Source organism: Geotrypetes seraphini, chromosome 16 (genome assembly GCF_902459505.1).
Source record: "Geotrypetes seraphini chromosome 16, aGeoSer1.1, whole genome shotgun sequence".
Lineage (NCBI taxonomy): Eukaryota > Metazoa > Chordata > Amphibia > Gymnophiona > Dermophiidae > Geotrypetes > Geotrypetes seraphini.
The window spans coordinates 35,422,669-35,442,737 of record NC_047099.1 but is presented as its reverse complement, the minus strand read 5'-3'; the positions used below and the strand labels follow the sequence as shown (position 1 = coordinate 35,442,737).

The 20,069-nt window shown below is 47.2% G+C and overlaps 1 protein-coding gene across 11 annotated transcripts in view; it reads right to left on the bottom strand.

The window, feature by feature from the left end:
- The window catches only part of ARHGEF15 (Rho guanine nucleotide exchange factor 15), an 87,286-nt gene that overhangs the window by 41,421 nt on the left and 25,796 nt on the right, over positions 1 to 20,069 (bottom strand). For 8 of the 11 annotated variants that reach the window (XR_004537269.1, XM_033924720.1, XM_033924721.1 and 5 more), the window contains exons 2-3: positions 16,663 to 17,228; positions 6,897 to 7,820 (exon numbers count right to left, since the gene is read on the bottom strand). Coding sequence is in view for 10 of the 11 variants with exons in the window: in XM_033924720.1 (XP_033780611.1) it covers positions 6,897 to 7,820; positions 16,663 to 17,170 (1,432 nt within the window). In the remaining variant the exon portion in view is untranslated. Of the gene's footprint in view, positions 1 to 6,896; positions 7,821 to 11,026; positions 11,153 to 16,662; positions 17,356 to 20,069 lie in introns of those variants that run through there. The other 3 variants (XM_033924715.1, XM_033924724.1, XM_033924725.1) reach the window with 3 other exon arrangements.

Below are 20,069 nucleotides of genomic sequence, written 5' to 3'. Positions count from 1 at the left end.
CGCCCCTCCCCCCCCCACTGCACGGATCGCTAGAGAACGATCCTGACGCATGCACATCTTTAGATGGTCTGCGCATGGGTCTAAGAGCTGCGACTTTTTAATTTTTTTATATTTTAATTTTTTTTTAACTTTTACTTTTAAACAGCCCAGCGAGCCTGTGGTTTTCACCCGCTTTAAATCCTCGGGCTCGCAGTGTGGGGAAGGGCAGGAGATCAGGGCGGAGACGGGGGCAGAGAGCAGGTCGGGGCAGAGAAGCAGGGCGGCAGAAGGCAGGACAGTCGGAAAGAACCTCGGCGACTGGTCCTCAACGTGGAAAAGTGCAAAGTAATGCATTTAGGCAGAAAGAACAAGGAATACGAGTACAGAATGTCAGGTGTAACTCTGGTTAAGAGTGAACAACAAAAGGACCTGGGTGTATTGATAGATAGGACCCTGAAACCGTCGGCACAATGTGCGGCAGCGGCAAAGAAAGCAAATAGAATGTAAGGCATGATAAAGAAAGGAATCACGAGTAGATCAGAGAGGGTCATAATGCCGCTTTAGAGAACATTGGTCAGACCACACTTGGAATACTGTGTCCAATATTGGTGAACAGGAAGCAAACGGTCACTGTGAATGAAGAGCTTCTAGACATGCTTCCAAAGGTGGGAGAAACTAATCTCCATAAGTGCTTTCATACTTATTATTTTGAAAGTGCTCCTGGACACACACAGTGCAGTAAGGTGGCGATAAGATTTCAGGCTTCTATTCTGAGGTGTTTATAAATTCTTGGATCAATATTCAGCTTAGGGTTCACTAACATAAAATGAAAAAAATAAAACCACTTACGAGTCCAACGAGAGGGAAGGAAAAGCCTCCGATTTTCAACGGGAGTCGTACAGAGAAATTCTCCACACTCCCTAGCTCGGTCACTGGCACAAAAAGCTCCCCTCTGGGCGCTCAAAAGACTTTAAATAGTTTTGAAAATGTTTCAAAGCAGTATAAATACGTTTCGGATAAATAGGCCCCAGCGCCGCGAAAATTTCTAAACAAGCCAACGTGAAAAATTTCAAAACCCTCTTTTTGGCAGTCCAGCGTGCCACATCAGTCTTGCTGCGGTAACTGTAGACTTTTCACCCCAAAACTTCCCGGAGTGTCTTTACGTTCCTTACAGCCCTCCGGTGGACCGAGCTAGGGAGTGTGGAGAATTTCTCTGTATGGCTCCCATTGAAAATCAGAGGCTTTTCCTTCCCTCTGGTTGGGCTCGTTGACTTTCCATGAATGAACATAAGAACATAAGAACATAAGAAATGCCTCTGCTGGGTCAGACCCGAGGTCCATCGTGCCCAGCAGTCTGCTCACGCGGCGGCCCAACAGGTCCAGGACCTGTGCAGTCATCCTCTATCTATACCCCTCTATCCCCATTTCCAGTAGGAATTTGTCCAATCCTTTCTTGAACCCCAGTACCGTACTCTGCCTTATAACGTCCTCTGGAAGCGCATTCCAGGTGTCCACCACATGTTGGGTAAAGAAGAACTTCCTAGCATTTGTTTTGAATCTGTCCCCTTTCAACTTTTCCGAATGCCCTCTTGTTCTCTTATTTTTCGAAAGTTCGAAGAATCTGTCCCTCTCTACTCTCTCTATGCCCTTCATGATCTTGTAAGTCTCTATCATAGTACAATAGTACATGTGTTAAAGTGGTGTAAATTTATCACTTTAGTAGATGCTATCCCTTGTTTGGAGCAGAGTGATTTAGTGGTTATTTTCCCTACTACCCTTATGGGACGATTTGTTTTGGATATAAGGTAAGCCAGGGCAGGGGGACAGGGAACTTGGGGAGGTGCTGTTTTTCCACTGTTTGTCCAATAAGAGCATAAGAATGGCCTTACTGGGTCAGACCAAAGGCCCATCAAGCCCAGTAGCCCGTTCTCACGGTGGCCAAGGAGTAGCACCATTCCAGAATCCCAAACAGTATTCCATGCTTAATTCCAAGCAGAATCTCAAAGAATAGCAAGATTCTGGAATCCCAAAGAGCAGCAGGGTTCCAGAGTCCCAAAGAGCAGCAGGGTTCCGGAGTCCCAAAGAGCAGCAGGGTTCCGGAGTCCCAAAGAGCAGCAGGGTTCCGGAGTCCCAAAGAGCAGCAGGGTTCCGGAGTCCCAAAGAGCAGCAGGGTTCCGGAGTCCCAAAGAGCAGCAGGGTTCCGGAGTCCCAAAGAGCAGCAGGGTTCCAGAGTCCCAAAGAGCAACAACATTCCATGCTACCAATCCAGGGCAAGCAGTGGCTTCCCCCATGTCTTTCGCAATAACAGACGTATGGACTTTTCCTCCAGGAACTTGTCCAAAGCTTTCTTAAAACCAGCTACGCTAGCCGCTCAGCACCTTAGTAAAAGAGGGCCTAAGTCCCTATTCAAATATACAGCACCCCAATCATCTTTCATCCAGGCATACACAAGACCATCAGAAGTCGTGTATAAGATACCACTGATAATTCTCTTTCACAAAAAAGTGCAAGACCAAATCCAAGAAACACAGGACGAAAAGTAAACGCATTACATTAAAAGTCACTATCCTATTGAAGCAGCTTCTCCCCCTTCGTTATTCTCTCTCCATCTTTGCCCAAACAGTACTTTTTTGTTTTGCCAATGGGTCACGTACCACAGCTCCCCTTAAAATCTAGAGTCTCCCCAATTTGAATCTATCCATTTAGATGTGGACATCACACAACCATCGAGACCCCCCCTGCCCTGCCCATCCGAGTTTCAAAATGACCGGTAATCAAATGCAAATTGGCTGCTGGTAAAGCTGCCAGTGGGTCATCGGGATAACCTTTAAATTAATTTTTCATTTATATAGCGCTTTACAAAAAAAAAAAAAAAAATGCACATACCATTTCTTTAATTTTTTTAAATAAGACAACCCTGAAATATCACTTATATAAGAACATAAGAAGTTGCCTCCGCTGGATCAGACCAGAGGTCCATCGCGCCCAGCGGTCCACTCCCGCGGCGGCACATCAGGTCCATGACCTGTAAGGTGATCCTTGTCTAAAACCCTTTATTCCCCTTTATGCTTCTTCTATACCCTTTCATAATCCTATCTCTACCTCTATCTGTATCCCTCAATCCCCGCATCCTTCAGGAATTTATCCAATCCTTCTTTGAAACCCCGTAGTGTACTCTGTCCTATCACAACCTCCGGAAGCGCTTTCCAGGTGCCACCACCCTCTGAGTGAAAAAGAACTTCCTAGCATTGGGTTCTAAACCTGTCCCCTTTCAATTTCTCCGAGTGCCCCCTCGTTCTTGTTGTTCCCAATAGGCTGAAGAATCCGTCCCTCTCTACCTTCTCGATGCCTTTCATGATCTTGAAAGTCTCTATCAGCTTTACATTCTGACGTTTAATAGATGACTAGAGGACTAGATGAACACCCGGAGTGGTGCTGGCCGCAAAGCTTACCCTTTTGCATGCTTGCTCGTCAGGTTGAAGACAGACTCAGTTGACAGCTTTTTGCTTTTTTCAGAACATCGATCTATGGGAAATCCATGTGAATAAGCACGCAGCAGAAAACAATTCTAGTGTAGGACTGTTTTGAGTACGGATCGCACGTAATGTCTCCACAGCTCTGAGGACCCATCTGAGTCACTCGTTTGGAGAACTTTCTTTTTCATTCAGAAACTATTAAAAAAAAAAAAGAAAGAAAGAAAAGCTAACAGAGATGGGATTCCGCCCCTTACAGATGGCGTTTTGCCAGCTGGGTTATACTGGGTCATTGCAGTGCTTACATAATAACTGTCACCTCGTTAGGCTACAGCCAATAGAGATGGGTAGCCAGAAAATGTTTGTTTCATGTCTTTCCCCATGTCATTTAGGGGAATTTTCAATTTATTCAGGAATTTTTGGCCATTTACCCTTCTCCCCCTCCAAATTCCACAAATGGTACCTAAAGGGTATGCAAATGTATGCTCAGTTATAGGGTCAGTTACACGAGTAACATACTTAGCTAATTATTATGTTAATCAGATTTTTTTTGTATTCCGCCTTGATAAAGCATTGATAAAGAAAGCTAAGAAAGAATATGAAGAGAAACTTGCAAAAGAGGCAAAAAAACAAACAAACTCATAACAATTTCTTTAGGTACATCAGAAGCAGAAAACCTTTGTGGGAAATCTGTAGGACCGTTGGATGATGAAGGAGCAAAAAGGGCGCTCAGGGAGGATAAGGCCATAGCGGAGAGACTGAATGAATTCTATCTAAACTGGAAATGGTGGAACTGAAAGAAATCTCTGTGAATCTGGACGATGTACTAAGCCAAATCGACGAGTTAAAAAGTGATAAATCACCTGGACCGGATGGTATACATCCCAGGATGCTAAAAAAACTCAAACATGAAATTGCTGTCCTGAAGTTAATGATCTGTAACCTGTCGCTAAAATCGTCTGTAGTATAGTATCTGAAGATTGGAAGGTGTCCAATGTTACACCGATTTTTAAAAAGGGTTCCAGAGGAGATTCGGGAAATTACAGACCAGTAAATCTGACTTCAGTGCTGGGCAAAATGGTGGAAACAATTATAAAAAAATAAAATTGTGGAACACGTAGACAAACATGTTTTAATGAGACAGAGTCAACATGGGTTCAGCCGAGGGAGATCTTGCCCCACCAATTTGCTTGACTTCTTTGAAAGTGTGAATAAACATGTCGATAAAGGTGAGCAAGCTGATGTAGTGTATCTAGATTTTCAGAAAGCTTTTGACAAAGTTCCTCATGAGAAAATTAAAGAGTCATGGGATAGGTGGCAAAGTTCAGTTGTGGATTAGGAATTGGTTATCAGATAGAAAACAGAGGGTAGGGTTAAATGGTCATTTTTTTCTCAACGGAGGAGAGTAAACAGTGGAGTGCCACAGGGGTCTGTACTGGGACCGGTGCTATTTAACTCATTTATAAATGATCTGGAAATTGGAACGACAAGCGAGGTGATTAAATTTGCAGATGACACTAAACTCTTCAAAGTTGTTAAAACACATGCAGATTGTGAAAAACTGCAGGCGGACGGTAGGAAATTGGAAGACTGGGCGTCCAAGTGGCAGATGAAATTGAATGTGGACAAATGCAAAGGGATGCACATTGGGAAGAATAACCCAAATCACAGTTTCCGGATCCTAAGGGTCCACACCTTGGGGGTTAGCGCCCAAGAAAAGGATCTGGGTGTCGTCGTAGACAATACGATGAAAACCTTCTGTCCATTGTGTGGCGGTAGCCCAAAAAAACAAAGATGCTAGGAATTATTTAAAAAGGGATGGTTAACGAGACTAAGAATGTTATAATGCCTCTGTATCGCTCCGTGGTGCGACCTCACCAGAGAAAGCGCCGATGCCGACGTGGGCAACAAGCTCACGCCGGGGAAGTCATAAAGGGCGCAGCAAGGGAAAGAGCGGGGGAGGGGGCACGTAGGAGAAGGGGTGCCACACTCTCAGGAAGACCGCACCTGGAGTAGACCGCCCCCACCCCGCAACCGCCTTACAACGCCACTAAACTTGGCCAAGCCTGGCTTAGATAACGGCTAAGGGTGAGATTACTGCTTGCACCGGACGCCCTTCTCTTGCCCTCACCTCCGTTCCCCCCCGTGCTCCCCCCTGCCGTGCACGCATCACCCTTCCCGGTGCCTCTAGCTGTTCACCGCCGCAAGCGAGAAGAACTTCAGCGTGCTCCACGCAATCCCGTCGGCTTTCCCTCTGACGTCACTCCCTAGTCGTGGCACCCAGACGTGACGTCAGCGGGAGAGATGGCGCGGTCTTGAGGAGCGTGTTGATGGGGCGTGTCTGGTAGCGCTATAGACACGACTAGTGGCAGTGGTGGTAGTTTTCGAGAGTAGGTGCAACACCAAATCTGTTGGTCAGTGTTTTCACGACTCCGGTACTTATTCCAGGAGAATCCAATATTTTTATGTTCTTTAGGCGCCGTTTGCACAGAAAAGGCACAACAACTGAGGGGAGGAGACGGAAGAAGCTAGGGGAGGGCTGAGTATTTAGCAAAATGGTGTTTTCCCAGGGTTCATCCAATAATCACCGACAGTATTTTAGTCTTTTCTACACCGAGATGTTTTACAGAGTTACAATGTTTCTCGACTCGGTCCTGGAGCGCCCCCTTGCCGGTCAGGTTTTCGGGATATCCGCAATGAATCTGCATTAACTTGATTTGCATATGCAAATTTCTTCCATTGTGGATATCCTGAAAACCTGACTGCCAAGAGGGCGCTCCAGGACCGAGTTGAGAAACACCGACATAGTACATGATGGCTGCTAAAGACCCACCATGGTCTACCCCAGGGATGTCAAAGTCCCTCCTTGAGGGCCGCAATCCAGTTGGGTTTTCAGGATTTCCCCAATGAATACGCATGAAATCTATGTGCATGCACTGCTTTCAATGCATATTCATTGGGGAAATCCTGAAAACCTGACTGGATTCCGGCCCTCGAGGACCAGAGTTGCCCACCCCTGGACTAGCCATAGCACAGGGATCTCAAAGTCCCTCCTTGAGGGACGCAATCCAGTCGGGTTTTCAGGATTTCCCCAATGAACATGCATGAGATCTATGCACATGCACTGCTTTTAATGCATATTCATTGGGGAAATCCTGAAAACCCGACTGGATTCCGGCCCTCAAGGAGGGACTTTGAGATCCCTGGTCTACCCAGTCTGCTCAAAAAGGCAGCCAGAGCTGCACGATTACGTTGCAAACTGAGAACACTTTACTCGCTATCAACTATAAGGCTTCTTCCCCTCCTCCTCTGAGTTACACGGATAGCAAGTGATATGAACATAACACAATTATTCTGTCACAGCGCTTAATCTGAAGCCCACATATACTGCTCTGTTTGGTGTTGTGGACCTTTGCTGAAACCAGTTGTGAACTTCCACGTTACCTTTTGAGCTCTCTTCCTCAGCAGCGCCTCTTTCCCTGCGTTCTTCTTGGGTCAGCGGCGTGTACGACAAAGGGTCCACGCAGGTGGCATGAGCTGACAAGCGGCGGGCGCCGCCGCCACTCCCTAGCCACTCCTCTCCTTCCAAAGCCTTCCTCCCCTCCTCTCTCCTCAGCGAGCCCTTCCGGAAAAAGAGTAAAGGGGCCAGGGCGGCGCGCGGTGGCTTCTTCGGTGCTTTTGGCGGCACAGCCGGTGGCTGCTCGTCCGCCTCCTCCATTTCCGTTGACGCCTGGGAGCAGATCTTGTTCCTCCGGGGGGGCTTGGGGACACTGGAACCTTTGACTGCCCTCTCCCCAGAAACCAATGCATCGGCACCTCTGCCATTGCAGTCCACCCCCGATTCAAAAAGCTCATCCCCGCCCAAGCTGCCCTCAGCCATAGATTTGTAGGACGTGAGGATCACGCCGGTGTCTGCAGGCGGGCTGCTGCTCACCCCTTCGTTTTTAAAACTGCCCGCGCCTGCATCAGCTGCGCCTCTTAGGGAGCGCCGCTGCACTGGATAACTCTTAGACTTGTTCGCCCAGGGCTTGCTAGCTTTTGGAAGATCACTTTTCGAGTCCGGCGCCGAACCCCGAGCCAGGTTCCCGTTCACATCTTCACTACGGCCGTGCGCCACCTCCTCGCCGACGGCAAAGCTGTGCTGAAAGGAAAGCGAGTCGGATGAGGATGACAGCGACGAGCCCGAGGGCGTTACAGCCCCTTCCCTTGCCGGTGTGGGGGCTGGGACCCAAACCAGCACCATCCCTGGCCTTCTGGTGTGACAGATGCAGGGGCAGGCAGCTCGGCAGTCGGACTCGGGCTCCATTACAGCGCGCTCTCCTTCAGAATGCCCCATGTGCTTCGTTGGCATCTCATCGGTTTCGAGGCCTACAGAAAAGAAAAAGAAATTGACTACTAATCATATGCCATTGGGTTCACAAGTAAACGAACTGGACAAACGTGACCGTCTCTGGAAAAACACGACTAAAGTTGCAGATCTAAAAGGTTGAGCAGGGCCGACTTTCACGTCACGGGTCCAGAATCAAAACCGAGTTCATGCGATCTGCGCTTTAATTTATCTCATCCAAGATTTTCTAGACTCCTGTTACGTAACTAATTGTTTAAAAGAACTCATTAAAGCCCGATTGTTTGCTTCTAATTTTAGTTATATTTTCCCAGAAATGGTCACAAGTGGGAGAAAATGATTATTTTTTTAAAATCAACGTATAGTTACGCTCTGGAGCTCATTGCCAAAGGAAGCGGTAAAAGCCGCCAGGGCCCAATTCAGCCAAGGGCGCCAAAACTTAGGCGTGACAAATTTGGCCACTAAGGTCCCGGTTCTATAAATGGCACCCAAGAAGTGACACTAATTACAAGGTGCAAATTCTTAGCCTTTTTTTTTTTTTTTTTTTTTATAATATCTTTATTAACAATTGCAAAGGAACAAACAACCACGAGTTAGGCAACTAGATTGGCCTAACTGCCAATTCTAAAACGGTACTATTGATTCCCAAGCCCAACTTTTCCTCAGTTAATTTGGAGATGAAGCATCTTATCAGACCTTTGGTACCTAGCCTTTTCTCTTCCTCTTTCTCTAAAGCAGTGGTTCCGGTCAGTGGTGAAGTAAAGGGGGAGGTTCCACCCCGGGCGCCATGCTGGTGGGGGCGTCGGCACCCCTCTTCTCCGCCCCCGCCTCTTCCCACTCCTCCACTCGCCACGTGCACACACCCCCTTCCCATCCCCCGTACCTCTAACCGTTCGCTGTCGCGAGCAACAACTTCAACACGCTTCTCACGACCGCGGCATCTCTCCCGCTGACGTCACTTCTGGGAGAGCCGACGGTATGGGGGAAGGAAAGGGAAGGGTGGTGCGTGCACAGCAGGGGGTAGCGAGGAAGGCGCGTGGGGAGGGGGACGGAGATGAGGGCAAGGGAAGGGCGTCACCGACCCGGACGCCTCTCCCCCTCGCTTCACCACTGGTTCCGGTGCATGCTGTAATCTCACCCTTTGCCATAATCTAAGCCAGGCTTGGCCAAGTTTAGTCCTTGAGGGTTGTAAGTAGACCAGGGTTTCAGGCTATCCCTAATAAATATCCATTATACAACGGGATTTCTAATATATATTCAATAGCTCTCTTTAATTAAACATAAGAAACATTCACAAAAAGAGCAATATTTACACCATTAATTATCTAATATAATAAAACCCTAAGCCGCGCATGCACACTCCCACCTGCGTGCTCCCGTTTTCCGTGCGCTGTAGGGCACCGCAGGTAGGAGTGCGCATGCACGCAAATCTCTCTCTCTTTCTCTCTTCCCCCGAGGCAGATGTCGGCCGTGGCAGCTGTCGGCGGCTGCAGGCCGTGGCGGGCGAGAACGGAGCACGGAGCCACCAGCAGCGGGTGGCGGTCAGCCCGAGAAACCCCTGACCTACAGGCCGGGCCGAAGTTTCTGTTTTAACCTAAAAGACGCTGCAGCGGCTCCTCTCACGAGCCGCTCCTGCGTCGGAGAAGGCGGCGATCGTGAGAGGAGCCGCCGGAAAGTTACACGGGTCGGGGCTTGGGCTGTTTGGTCCGTGCAGGCTCCTCTCGCGGTAAATGGAGGGAGAAGGAATGCTGCGGCTGCTGCACAGAGAAGTAGGGAAGGAGATAGGAAGAAAGACACAGGGACAGGGGTAGGGAGAGAGACAGAAAGACAGACAGACAAAGGGGGCCAGGGAGGGAGAGAGACAGAAAGAAAAAGACAGGGGTAGGGAGAGAAACAGAAAGAAAGACAGACATATATTCTACCACCAGCGGGAGGAAGGGAGACAGAAAGAAAAGAAGAAAGACACAGGGACAGGGAGAGACACAGAAAGACAGACAGACAAAGGGGGCCAGGGAGAGAGACAGACAGAAAGAAAGACAGCGGGACAGAGAGAGAGACAGAAATAAAGACAAACAGACATATATTCTAGCACCCGTTAATGTAACGGGCTAAAATACTAGTATAATCATAATTATATAATTTATAATATTATACTCAAAACGTTTATTCCATCATTTTTTAAAACCACTGAACCAATTCATACATACAATCATCATATAAATACATCTGAAGCCCTTCCCAATCTACCCTATGAATTACAATTAAAAATTCAGTAACTAAATAAACCCCTGTCCATCCTAAATGTCCTAAAAAAAAAAAAAACCCTTCTTGTTCTTAATGAATGTGCCAACTTATTAAGTTCTTATCTTGATCTTCCGGTATCAATTCCTCTCCAGATACCATCCAACGCACGCAAACTGAACAGCAACGCTCAACGCAGTTCTGTGTTTCGCCTTTCAGCATCATCAGGGGCTTTAGGTTGTTCACAGCTTCAGTTGTATCACTCGTACGTATCTTGGCCACACCCAAGTATGAGAACTCCATACCAGGACCTGCCACCCCACTAGCTCAACCAAGACTGAAATAATAATAAATATCCATGAGAAAGATCTGCATTCAGTAAAGAATATGTCAATCTTTCCCATTAGGAATATCGTGAAAATCTGGCCAATTTGCTGCCCTTGAGGACTGAACTTCGAGAAGTCTGGCTTCGATAATGTATCAAGAAACCAATACACTTGAAAAGGTATTCCCAACCCTTTTGGGGGGGGAGAGGAGGAGAGTTTCTCAGCTGTTGCCCAACAGCTGGAGACTAGTGGCAGACTGGGGGCAACTGTCTACAGAAAGAGCTCCAACATCTGTGGCCTGCAGCCAAGGACTTTCACCACGACAGATTGGCTGAGGCTAGACAGAACAGGTTTAAAAGGAGAGGAACCTCCCCCATCAAGTAGATGAAAGTGAAGGATCATGGTGTTGTAGCCTCAGAAATGCCCTGTTCCAATTGAGCAGAAAGCTCAAAAGAAGGAGACAATGTTTGGGTTAAAAGAAAAACATACAAGACAGCAGGAAACATTCAGAGTGATAAGAGTGCAGATCCCCTTTCAATAAAGCCCCAAGTAAAACAGTGTCTCCTCAGCAGGCCCAGCTGTGCTCCGAGACCAGGGAGCTAAGGCACGGTTTCCCAGACGTCAGCCACCCTACGGAAGAGGACCTGAATCTCATAACATACCCAAGCACAGCCTCTTGTCTTATCATCGTGGACAGAAATAAGGATCCCGAGGAACATGGCTTCCTGTTTTCCAAAGTTCCTGCAGAGGCTGCTGAAGCCTGGGAGGACCAACTCAAACTGGCAAAGGAGGCAGGAATGTTTTGAACAAACAGTGCCGAGTAACTCGGAGCAGCTGAGAACCGGGCTGCCTGCAAGACTATTTTTGGCAAGAGGATGAACCGACGCCAAACAACACATATTAAGAACTTCTTCTCTTCATGGTGCTACGTCGGGGGCACTAGAACAAATGGTAAGGGGAAATGATTGAGGGGGGGGGGGTGACATTTGAAACTTTTCAAATGGAAAGATTACATTTCGGGGGGGGGAAGGACTTGACTCTCACTTAAGAGGTGAAAAGATAGATGAGTTAAACTTTTTAACCATTTTTAACCCCCTCCTTCCCTAATGCGCAGAATTCCTTTGAGCGTCGGCGCTAAAAAACCCCGCTACGCATTAGTAAAGGAGGAGGTAAATGACGATTTTTATTTTTTTTTTAGAAATCACTACTTTAAATAAGTACCTCCTTATCCAATTTACCAACAAAATCTCAATCTCGATCTGAGGTATTTATAGCCCACTTAACACCCCCCACCCAAAAAAAAAATAATTTGGTTCAAAGTGGATCACAGTAAAATAATGCAACCATCAACTTTACAGTTAAAAAAAAAACAAATTCATTAATAAAAGTACATCAGAAACATTACTCTAGATATTTTTGAAAATGTTAATGTAATGATGACTAGATAGATTGACGTTTAATAAATAGGTGACCCGTCAACTGAGGGCAGGACAAAAGTGCTCCGACAAAGATGCGCCGACAATCGCACGCAGGACGTATGCACGCCGCCGGTCCCGTCGCTTAAAACCCATTACGTTAGCGCTGTGAGGGGGAGTGTGGGGGGGTCCTCGTACTCCCGTTGGGGGGGGGATTGGAGGAAACCCCCCCCCACTACACTGAAAAACTCCTGAACTTCGTAAACTTAATGGAAAATGGAAATTTTAAGTGTACTTGGGGGGGGGGGTTTCACCCCTCCAAAACACCCCCCAGCGGGAGTGCGAGGACTTCTACATGTACCAGGGGGCTTTCCCCCCCCCCCGATAACCCCCTCACAGCGGTAATGTTACCGGTTTAAAGTGGCGGGACTGGCGGCGTGCATATACCCTGCGCGCAATTGTCGGCGTGCCAATGTCCGGCTGCCTGGAAAGGGAAAGGTTTTTGCAGTATGCTGTTTGATTGAACACCCTTGCAAGGGGGGTGGGGAACACAACAGATAATGATCAATTGATCAGAAAGGTTTCTTAGTCGATGTAATATGTCCACTTCCCGCAGAACCCTCAGCCGGATGCTAATAAATCTCCCTTCCACTAAAGATCTTCTCTATAAACGAGTTTTCCACTCCATGCTTACCTTCCTAGGAGTCAAAACTTGGAATGGCCTTACAGAAAAGACCAGAACTGAACCTTTGCCACATCATCTTCCGAAGAAAACTGAGAACCCATCTGTTCGATACTTAATCTCCTTTACCCTCTCCTCTCTCCCTTTCCCCTTCCTCCTCTCTCCCCTCTTTTTCTCTCCCCTTCCTCTCCCTCCTCCTTATCCACCTCCTCTCTCTCCTTTACCCTCTCTTCTCTCCCTTCCCCTTCCTCCTCTCTCCCCTTCCTCTCCCTCCTCCTTATCCACCTCCTCTCTCTCCTTTACCCTCTCTTCTCTCCCTTCCCCTTCCTCCTCTCTCCCCTTCCTCTCCCTCTTACCTATCCACCTCCTCTCTCTCCCCCCTCTTACGTCGCCTTGAGCCTGTATAGGTATGAGCGACGCACAAATAGAAGATTAGATTAGATTAATATATGTCAAACGAGTCAAACAAATAGGTGGGCTTCCAGAAATAAGTTTCAAAAATGAAACAGGACAATTTAAAGCCATCTGCACATGACCTGGAAGCCAATGGAGTTTTCTAATCAGAGGGATAACGTGATCAAAACAATTACATCCCACGTAACACCACAGCATCTGGACAGACACATAGGCTTATTATCGCAATTCTCAGTGGTCATAGCAGAAGACAATCATCCAGTGTGAACAGTAGTTAAACCAAGGGGGAGGATCCAACTCGATCCGTGTTTCAGCCAAAATAAGCCTTCTTCAGGAATCCGGATTGATTCACTATTTATTTATTTTTTTTAAACCCCAACAACAAAGAAGACCAAACATATGTGGGAAAGAGATCGGTGGAATCTGTGGTGTATTTTCCATCGGAGTTGTGTGGTTTCCTTCTCCCTATTTTCTTGTCACCTTCCAAAACAATTGCATCGCATATAAAACAGCCCCTCAAGTTAAAACAGTGCAAAACAATAAAGAATTCCTCTCCCTTACCAGAAAAATAATTAGAAACATAGAAACATAGAAAGATGACGGCAGATAAGGGCCATATAGCCCATCAAGTCTGCCCACACTATTTACCCACCCCCTTAAGTCTTCTGACCCCTTAAGTATAATTGTAATTATACTGTCACTCTACTGACCCGCTCATTCAAGTCCTAGTGACCCTATCCCTTGGCATGACCCCGTAGGGATCCCACATGGGTATCCCACTTGTTCTTGAAGTCTGGGTTGCTGCGTGCCTCGACCACCTGCACTGGAAGCTTGTTACATTCCTCACTCATATTCCTACGTTTTCTTTTTCCAATCTACTTCCGTCCCTACCACCACTGTTCCCCATTCTCAACATAAAGATCTTTTTTCCTTGCTCCGAGCTTAGCAAGTTACACATCCGGGTTTTACTTCCACTGAAAGCAATGCAAGTAAGGAGGACAGATTGAGGCATCCGGGTTTTACTTCCACTGAAAGCAATGCAAGTAAGGAGGACAGATTGAGGCATCCGGGTTTTACTTCCACTAAAAGCAATGCAAGTAAGGAGGACAGATTGAGGCATCTGGGTTTTACTTCAAGTTTCAAGTTTATTAAAAATTTGTTGTACACGCAATAAGAGACAAAAAATAAAACAATTTTATACAAATAAACATACAGTTTATACGTACAAATATTTACCGATAAAAAAAGGAAAGAGGGATGAACTACAATCTTTAAAGAAAATAAAGAAACATTTAGGGAAAAAACATGGAAGCCATGGACGGAAAACCTGGATGTCTCAATCTGTCCTCCTGTTTCAGGAGCCGTACGGTAACCCTAGCTATCTTACGACGACGGAAAGGAGTGTTTGCTTGTCCGCTTCAGCAGTGAGCTGCATGTGGGATGTGGAAGCATTTGCTAATAGAACGAAATCCCTCCAAAAGCATGACAAATCCCTCCGGCCTCTTACAGAACACAACACGCCTCTGGAATGTTACAAGTAATAGCAAACAGAAGCCTGGCAGAGCGAAAGTGAAGTGACCTCACTGCGGTCTCAGAGGGCTCAGGCCAGGCCCAGGAATGCAGCCGTTAGCAGGAAGGAAAAGGACAACGAACAGCTCACATGGCGAGCACCCATCCTTAGTGCGGAGAAGCAAAGAAGCCTCTAGACCAGGCGTTCTCAACTCAGTCATAGGGTTACCAGGGGTCCGGATTTAACATAAGAAACATAAGAAATGGCTTCGCTGGATCAGACTCTAGGTCCATCCAGTCCGGCGACCCGCACCCGCGGAGGCCAAGCCAGGTGTTCCCTGCTGAGAAACCTTGTTTACTCGTATCCCCCAATGTGATTTGCAAGAAGGTGTGCATCCAACTTGCTCTTGAAACCCAGAATGCTGGTCTCCATCACGACCTCCTCAGGGAGAGCGTTCCAAGCGTCCACCACTCGTTGTGCGAAACAGAACTTCCTAATATTTGTCCTGGGCCTGGTGCCCCTCAGTTTCAGTCCATGACCTCTTGTCCGAGTCCTCTTTTTAGAGGACTGTCCAGTTGGGTTCCTGTGGGGTTCGAGGGAAGGGCGCTCGATTGTGGGTTCGGAAGCTTGGTATTTGGGGTTTGAAAGCGTGAACCTCATCGGATTCCCCCTCGTATTGGGGTTGGAGACTGGCTATTGGGGTGGGGAGTGTTGAGCGGGACTTAGGTGTTCTCTTTGGTTATTTCCTGTCCGGTCCCCCTTTTCTCTTTTTTTTTTTCTCTCTTGCTACTGGCCCCTGGGATGTGGGACTGGACATGTGTTGGGGGGAGGGGTGTTTCTATCTTAGTTTGGACCAAGTGGGAAAATTATTGATGCCATGACTGTATCTTTTTGCTTACACTGTTATTATTGTTCTTTTATTATCAATAATAACTGTTTTGCATAATGGAAAGGGGAGGGGTTGGGGTTGGGGAGTCTTTCTGTATTATATTGAACACCACCCCTGTTCGTTTCTTGAATGTAGCTTCCTTTATTGTTCAATAAAAAAACAGTTTGCACTTAGAGGACGGTCCAGGTGTCCAGACGGCTTTTCAAAACTGTTGAGCTCGGGGCCGCACCTGGAAGGCCTTTGCACATGTTCGGCTGCAATGTGATGACATCATCGCGTTATATCCGTGCCCTCCAAATGCAGCCCCGATGAGATGAGGTTTGTGTGGGGTCGGGATTGGAGGCCGGAAAGAGGCAGGGCTGTGGGTGGAATAGGGTGGGGCCAAGCGTCTTCTTTTTTTTTTTTTTTTTGTCAGTCAGGCTTCAGCATAAGCATAATGAATATGCATTAGATAGACTGTTTGCAAAATCTATCTGATGCACATGCATTGTGGATATCCTGAAAGCTTGACTGGCTGCATGTGGTTAAGAACCCCTGGTCTAGAGCGGTGCTTCTCAATCTAGTTCTTGGGGCACACCCAGCCAGTCAGGCTTTCAGAATATCCACAATGAATATGCATACCGTGGTAGGGTTACCAGATTTCCTCTTTTTTTTTTCTTTTTAAAAAAAGAGATCATCTGGCCCATCCTGTTCCACCCCCCAGCCCCACCCCACACGAATCTCGTATCTCCTTCCCCAAGCACAGGACTACGTCTGGAGGACCTCCGCGCATGGGCCCGACATTGACTTGATAAAAGTCACACACATGACGTCCGTCATGGGTCCTCCAGACACAGTCCCGAGCTCGGGGCTTTCCAAAACCCAGGCAAACTGTCAGGAAATCCCCCTGGGCACCTGGACCGTCCTCTAAAAAGAGGACATGTCTGGGTATTCCCAGACATCTGGTAACCCTATATCAAGGAGTCAGTATTTGCAAATTTTATCATGCATATTCAATGTGGATATCCTGAAAACCTGCTCTCGAGGACTAGAATTGCCTATCCCTGTCTTAGGCCATATAGTTTAGTTAAACAGGATACAGAGGGATGATCTAACTAAAGGACTTCTTCACACCCTTTCCAGCCTGATCTTTCTTATGGTCCAAGATGACCTCTTGTGGTCTCTTCCAGCTCTTTCTTTAATCTCGAAAACAGACCAACAGTTCCTCCGCGTATACTACCCTTTACCTCCTGAGTAACACTGGAGGAAGGGTAATATACACGTTTCTTGTTTATTCCCCTCTTCTCCAAAGGCCCCCACTGCAGGTAATCAAGTTCTAGCAACCCACCACCGGTTCTGTGAGTCACAGCAAAGCCTGCTGAAAGGGTAAACTGCAATTCATCACTCACCATACTGACTGACCCCATCCGCAGGATGCCAAGACTCCTTCCCAATGTCCAAACCGTCTTCCTGGTCCACCGTAGCCGGAATCAACGCCTCCTCACTCTTGGAGACGGCTCGGGAAGTCCGTATCGGAGTCATGCCAACATCGCTCGACTTACGAAACACCCTGGCTGGTTTCGATGGCGGATGGAGGGGGATCTTGCCGTGGTCAAAACGACCGGCAATTTTCTTCACGTTGCCCATTTTTTGCCAGGAGCAAGGCCGCTCCTCCGCTGGCTGTGTGGTGCCAGCATCGTCTGCTGGGGCCTCAGTTTCATTCAGTGACACCAGAACCTTTTTCACGGTTTCCACGGGTGCAGTAGCCAGAACAGTGGAGGCCGGTGGGGTCAACTTTGCCGGGTCAGGCCTGGGGGGTAGGTAAGGCCTCTGCCGCAGTGGGGGTCTGGCCTTGATAAAGCGGGTGGGCTTCTGCGTTAGCGGAGCAAGAGGGGGCAAAGACTGTGTGGATGACATCCTGGTTTCAGATCAGCAGCTTCTGCAGCTCATTTTTCTGGAGAATTATGAAGCCAATCTGAAACAAAATAAAATACATTAGTCCAATGCATCGAGCTGGAATTTTGCGATTTGACCTTAGCCTACCTCTGCCCAAAATCGGCCCTCAGCCTAGGGCAGGGGTGTCAAAGTCCCTCCTCGAGGGCCGAAATCCAGTTGGGTTCTCAGGGTTTCCCCAATGAATATGCATGAGATCTATTTGCATGCACTGCTTTCATTGTATGCTATTAGATCTCATGCATATTCATTGGGGAAATCCTGAAAACCCGACTGGATTGCGGCCCTCGAGGAGGGACTTTGACACTCCTGGCCTAGAGTCACCATACGGCTCCAGAAAAAGGAGGACGGATTAAGACAAACGGGTTTTACTTCCATTGAAAGCTCAAAAGCTTCCCTCTTGGAAGTGGGAAACTTGGTAGCTCAAACAAATGGCATGATTTCAAAACCAGTTCATACTTTCTTGTTTGTTACTGTGGAGCCAAGCTGGGGCGTCATGCATAATCTGCGCAAAACTCATCCAGCAGTCAGTCGCGGCCATAGCTCAAAGCAGTGGTTCCCAAACTCTGTCCTGGGGGACCCCCAGCCAGTCAGGTTTTCAAGATATCCCTAATGAATATGCATGAGAGAGATTTGCATGCCTGTCACTTCCATTATATGCAAATTTCTCTCATGCATATTCATTAGGGATATCTTGAAAACCTAACTGGCTGGGGGATCCCCCAGGACAGGTTTGGGAACCACTGGCTCAAAGCATTCCCTAGTCCAGGGGTGTCAAAGTCCCTCCTCGAGGGCTGCAATCCAGTCGGGCTTTCAGGATTTCCCCAATGCATATGCATGAGATCTATTAGCATACAATGAAAGCAGTGCATGCAAATAGACTTCATGCATATGCATTGGGGAAATCCTGATAACCCGACTGGATTGCGGCCTTTGAGGAGGGACTTTGACACCCCTGCCCTAGTCCTATTGTGGGACCAGAAAAGTCATGAAAATACTCCCTCTTAGGTCAGCCTGAGATATTCCCCCTGGAGCTACTTTTCCTGTGTGGTTTACACCAGTGGTTCCCAACCCTGTCCTGGAGGACCACCAGGGCAATCGGGTTTTCAGGCTAGCCCTAATGAATATGCATGAGAGAGATTTGCATATAATGGACGTGACAGGCAAGCAAATCTGCTCCATGCATATTCATTAGGGCTAGCCTGAAACCCCGATTGGCCTGGCAGTTGGGAATCACTGGTTTACACAATCAAAGCGGTTTACATGGTCATATGTGGAACATTACTACATATTAAGCCACCCATGGACCGAAATGCTGTCTTTTCCTAATTATGACCGGGATACCCATGCAGATGATAACTCGTAATTGGAAAAATTACGATCGCCTGAATATTCCTTTTTGGTGGGCGAACCTATGCTCTAGTTATAGGTATGAATAAATGAATGCTGAAATGCTGGGGGATAGGAACGTATTGAAACTGGTTTGGGGCCCGTTGACATCTTATATTACTTCTCTGTAGTTGGTTTTTGTCTTTAATTCTGTGCCACCTCCTTGCACATCCAGGGTGGGAAGGAGGGAGGGGGCTGGGATTGCGTTACTGTATTATTTTAAATAAGTGTAAATTATTGAAAGAGTATATACGTGTGATTAATCAATGGGTGGGTGGGATACAATGATTGATTTTGAATATCTGTAAGTTGAATGTGCTTTTCTTGACTTGTTACATGTTCTTATACCTGTGTATTGCACTGTTAATATTTAAAACTTAATAAAGATTTATTTAAAAAAAAAAAAAAAAAAGTGGTTTACATGGAGCAACGTAGTGTTGTGACTTGCCTTGAGTCACAAGGAGCTGTAGTGTGAATCGAAGTTTCAAGTTTTATTAGTGCTTGATAAATCGCTTATTGAATATCTAAGCGATGTACAATTCAAATAAAATAGAAAGACAAATACAATGACTTTAAATAAAAACATACTGGGCTAACATACATGAATCGTGAGGATTGGGGGGGAAAGTTACAATATGTTTGTAGAAGAAAAAATACATTAAAGGGAAAATAACTCAAGGAAGGGAAAAAAAAAAAAAAAATTGTAGGATGTCAAGCCTAAGGACAAAAAATTCTATGTCTGGGGGTCATATATTAAAAGCAACCTTGAAAAGATAAGTTTTTAAAGCTCTTTTAAAAGAAAAGAGGTGTTGAGGCAGCTGCTCTAACTACTAGCTCGTTCTTCCACTCCGTAGCATAGGGAGGGTGGGTGGCAACCTCCACCCGCCCTTTTCTCCGCACCCTCCCCCCACCCCGTCATGCGTGCGTGCTCCTTCTCCCGTACCTCTTGGAACTTCGCTGGCACGAGCAGCATCTCCGACCTGCTGCTCACGACGGCCTCGATTCTCTCCGTTCTGCGACCAGAAAATGACCAGAGAGAGAGGGCCGAGGCTGGCGCTAAGCAGCAGGTCGGAGCTGCAGCTCGTGCCAGGGAAGAGATAGAGGCGTGGGGGAAGGGGAGGCGTGTGCATGCGCCACAGGGGAAGGCCCGGGTCGGTGGAGAGGAGGAGATGGCGCCTGGGACATTCTGCCTCCCCACCCCTCCCCCTCTTACTACGCCACTAGCCAAAGAGAACCATTTTGTGCATTAGGAGGAGAGCTTTCTGTGGCAGTAAGACTGCTTTAACGAATCTTAATGCCAAGGAAAGCTTTTGAGCGGGAGAGATTAGAGAAACTGGGCCTCTTCTCCCTTGAAAAGAGGAGACTGAGAGGGGACATGATCGAAACGTTCAAGATATTGAAGGGAATTGACTTAGTAGAGAAAGAGAGATTGTTCACCCTCTCCAAGGTGGAGAGAACGAGAGGGCACTCGCTA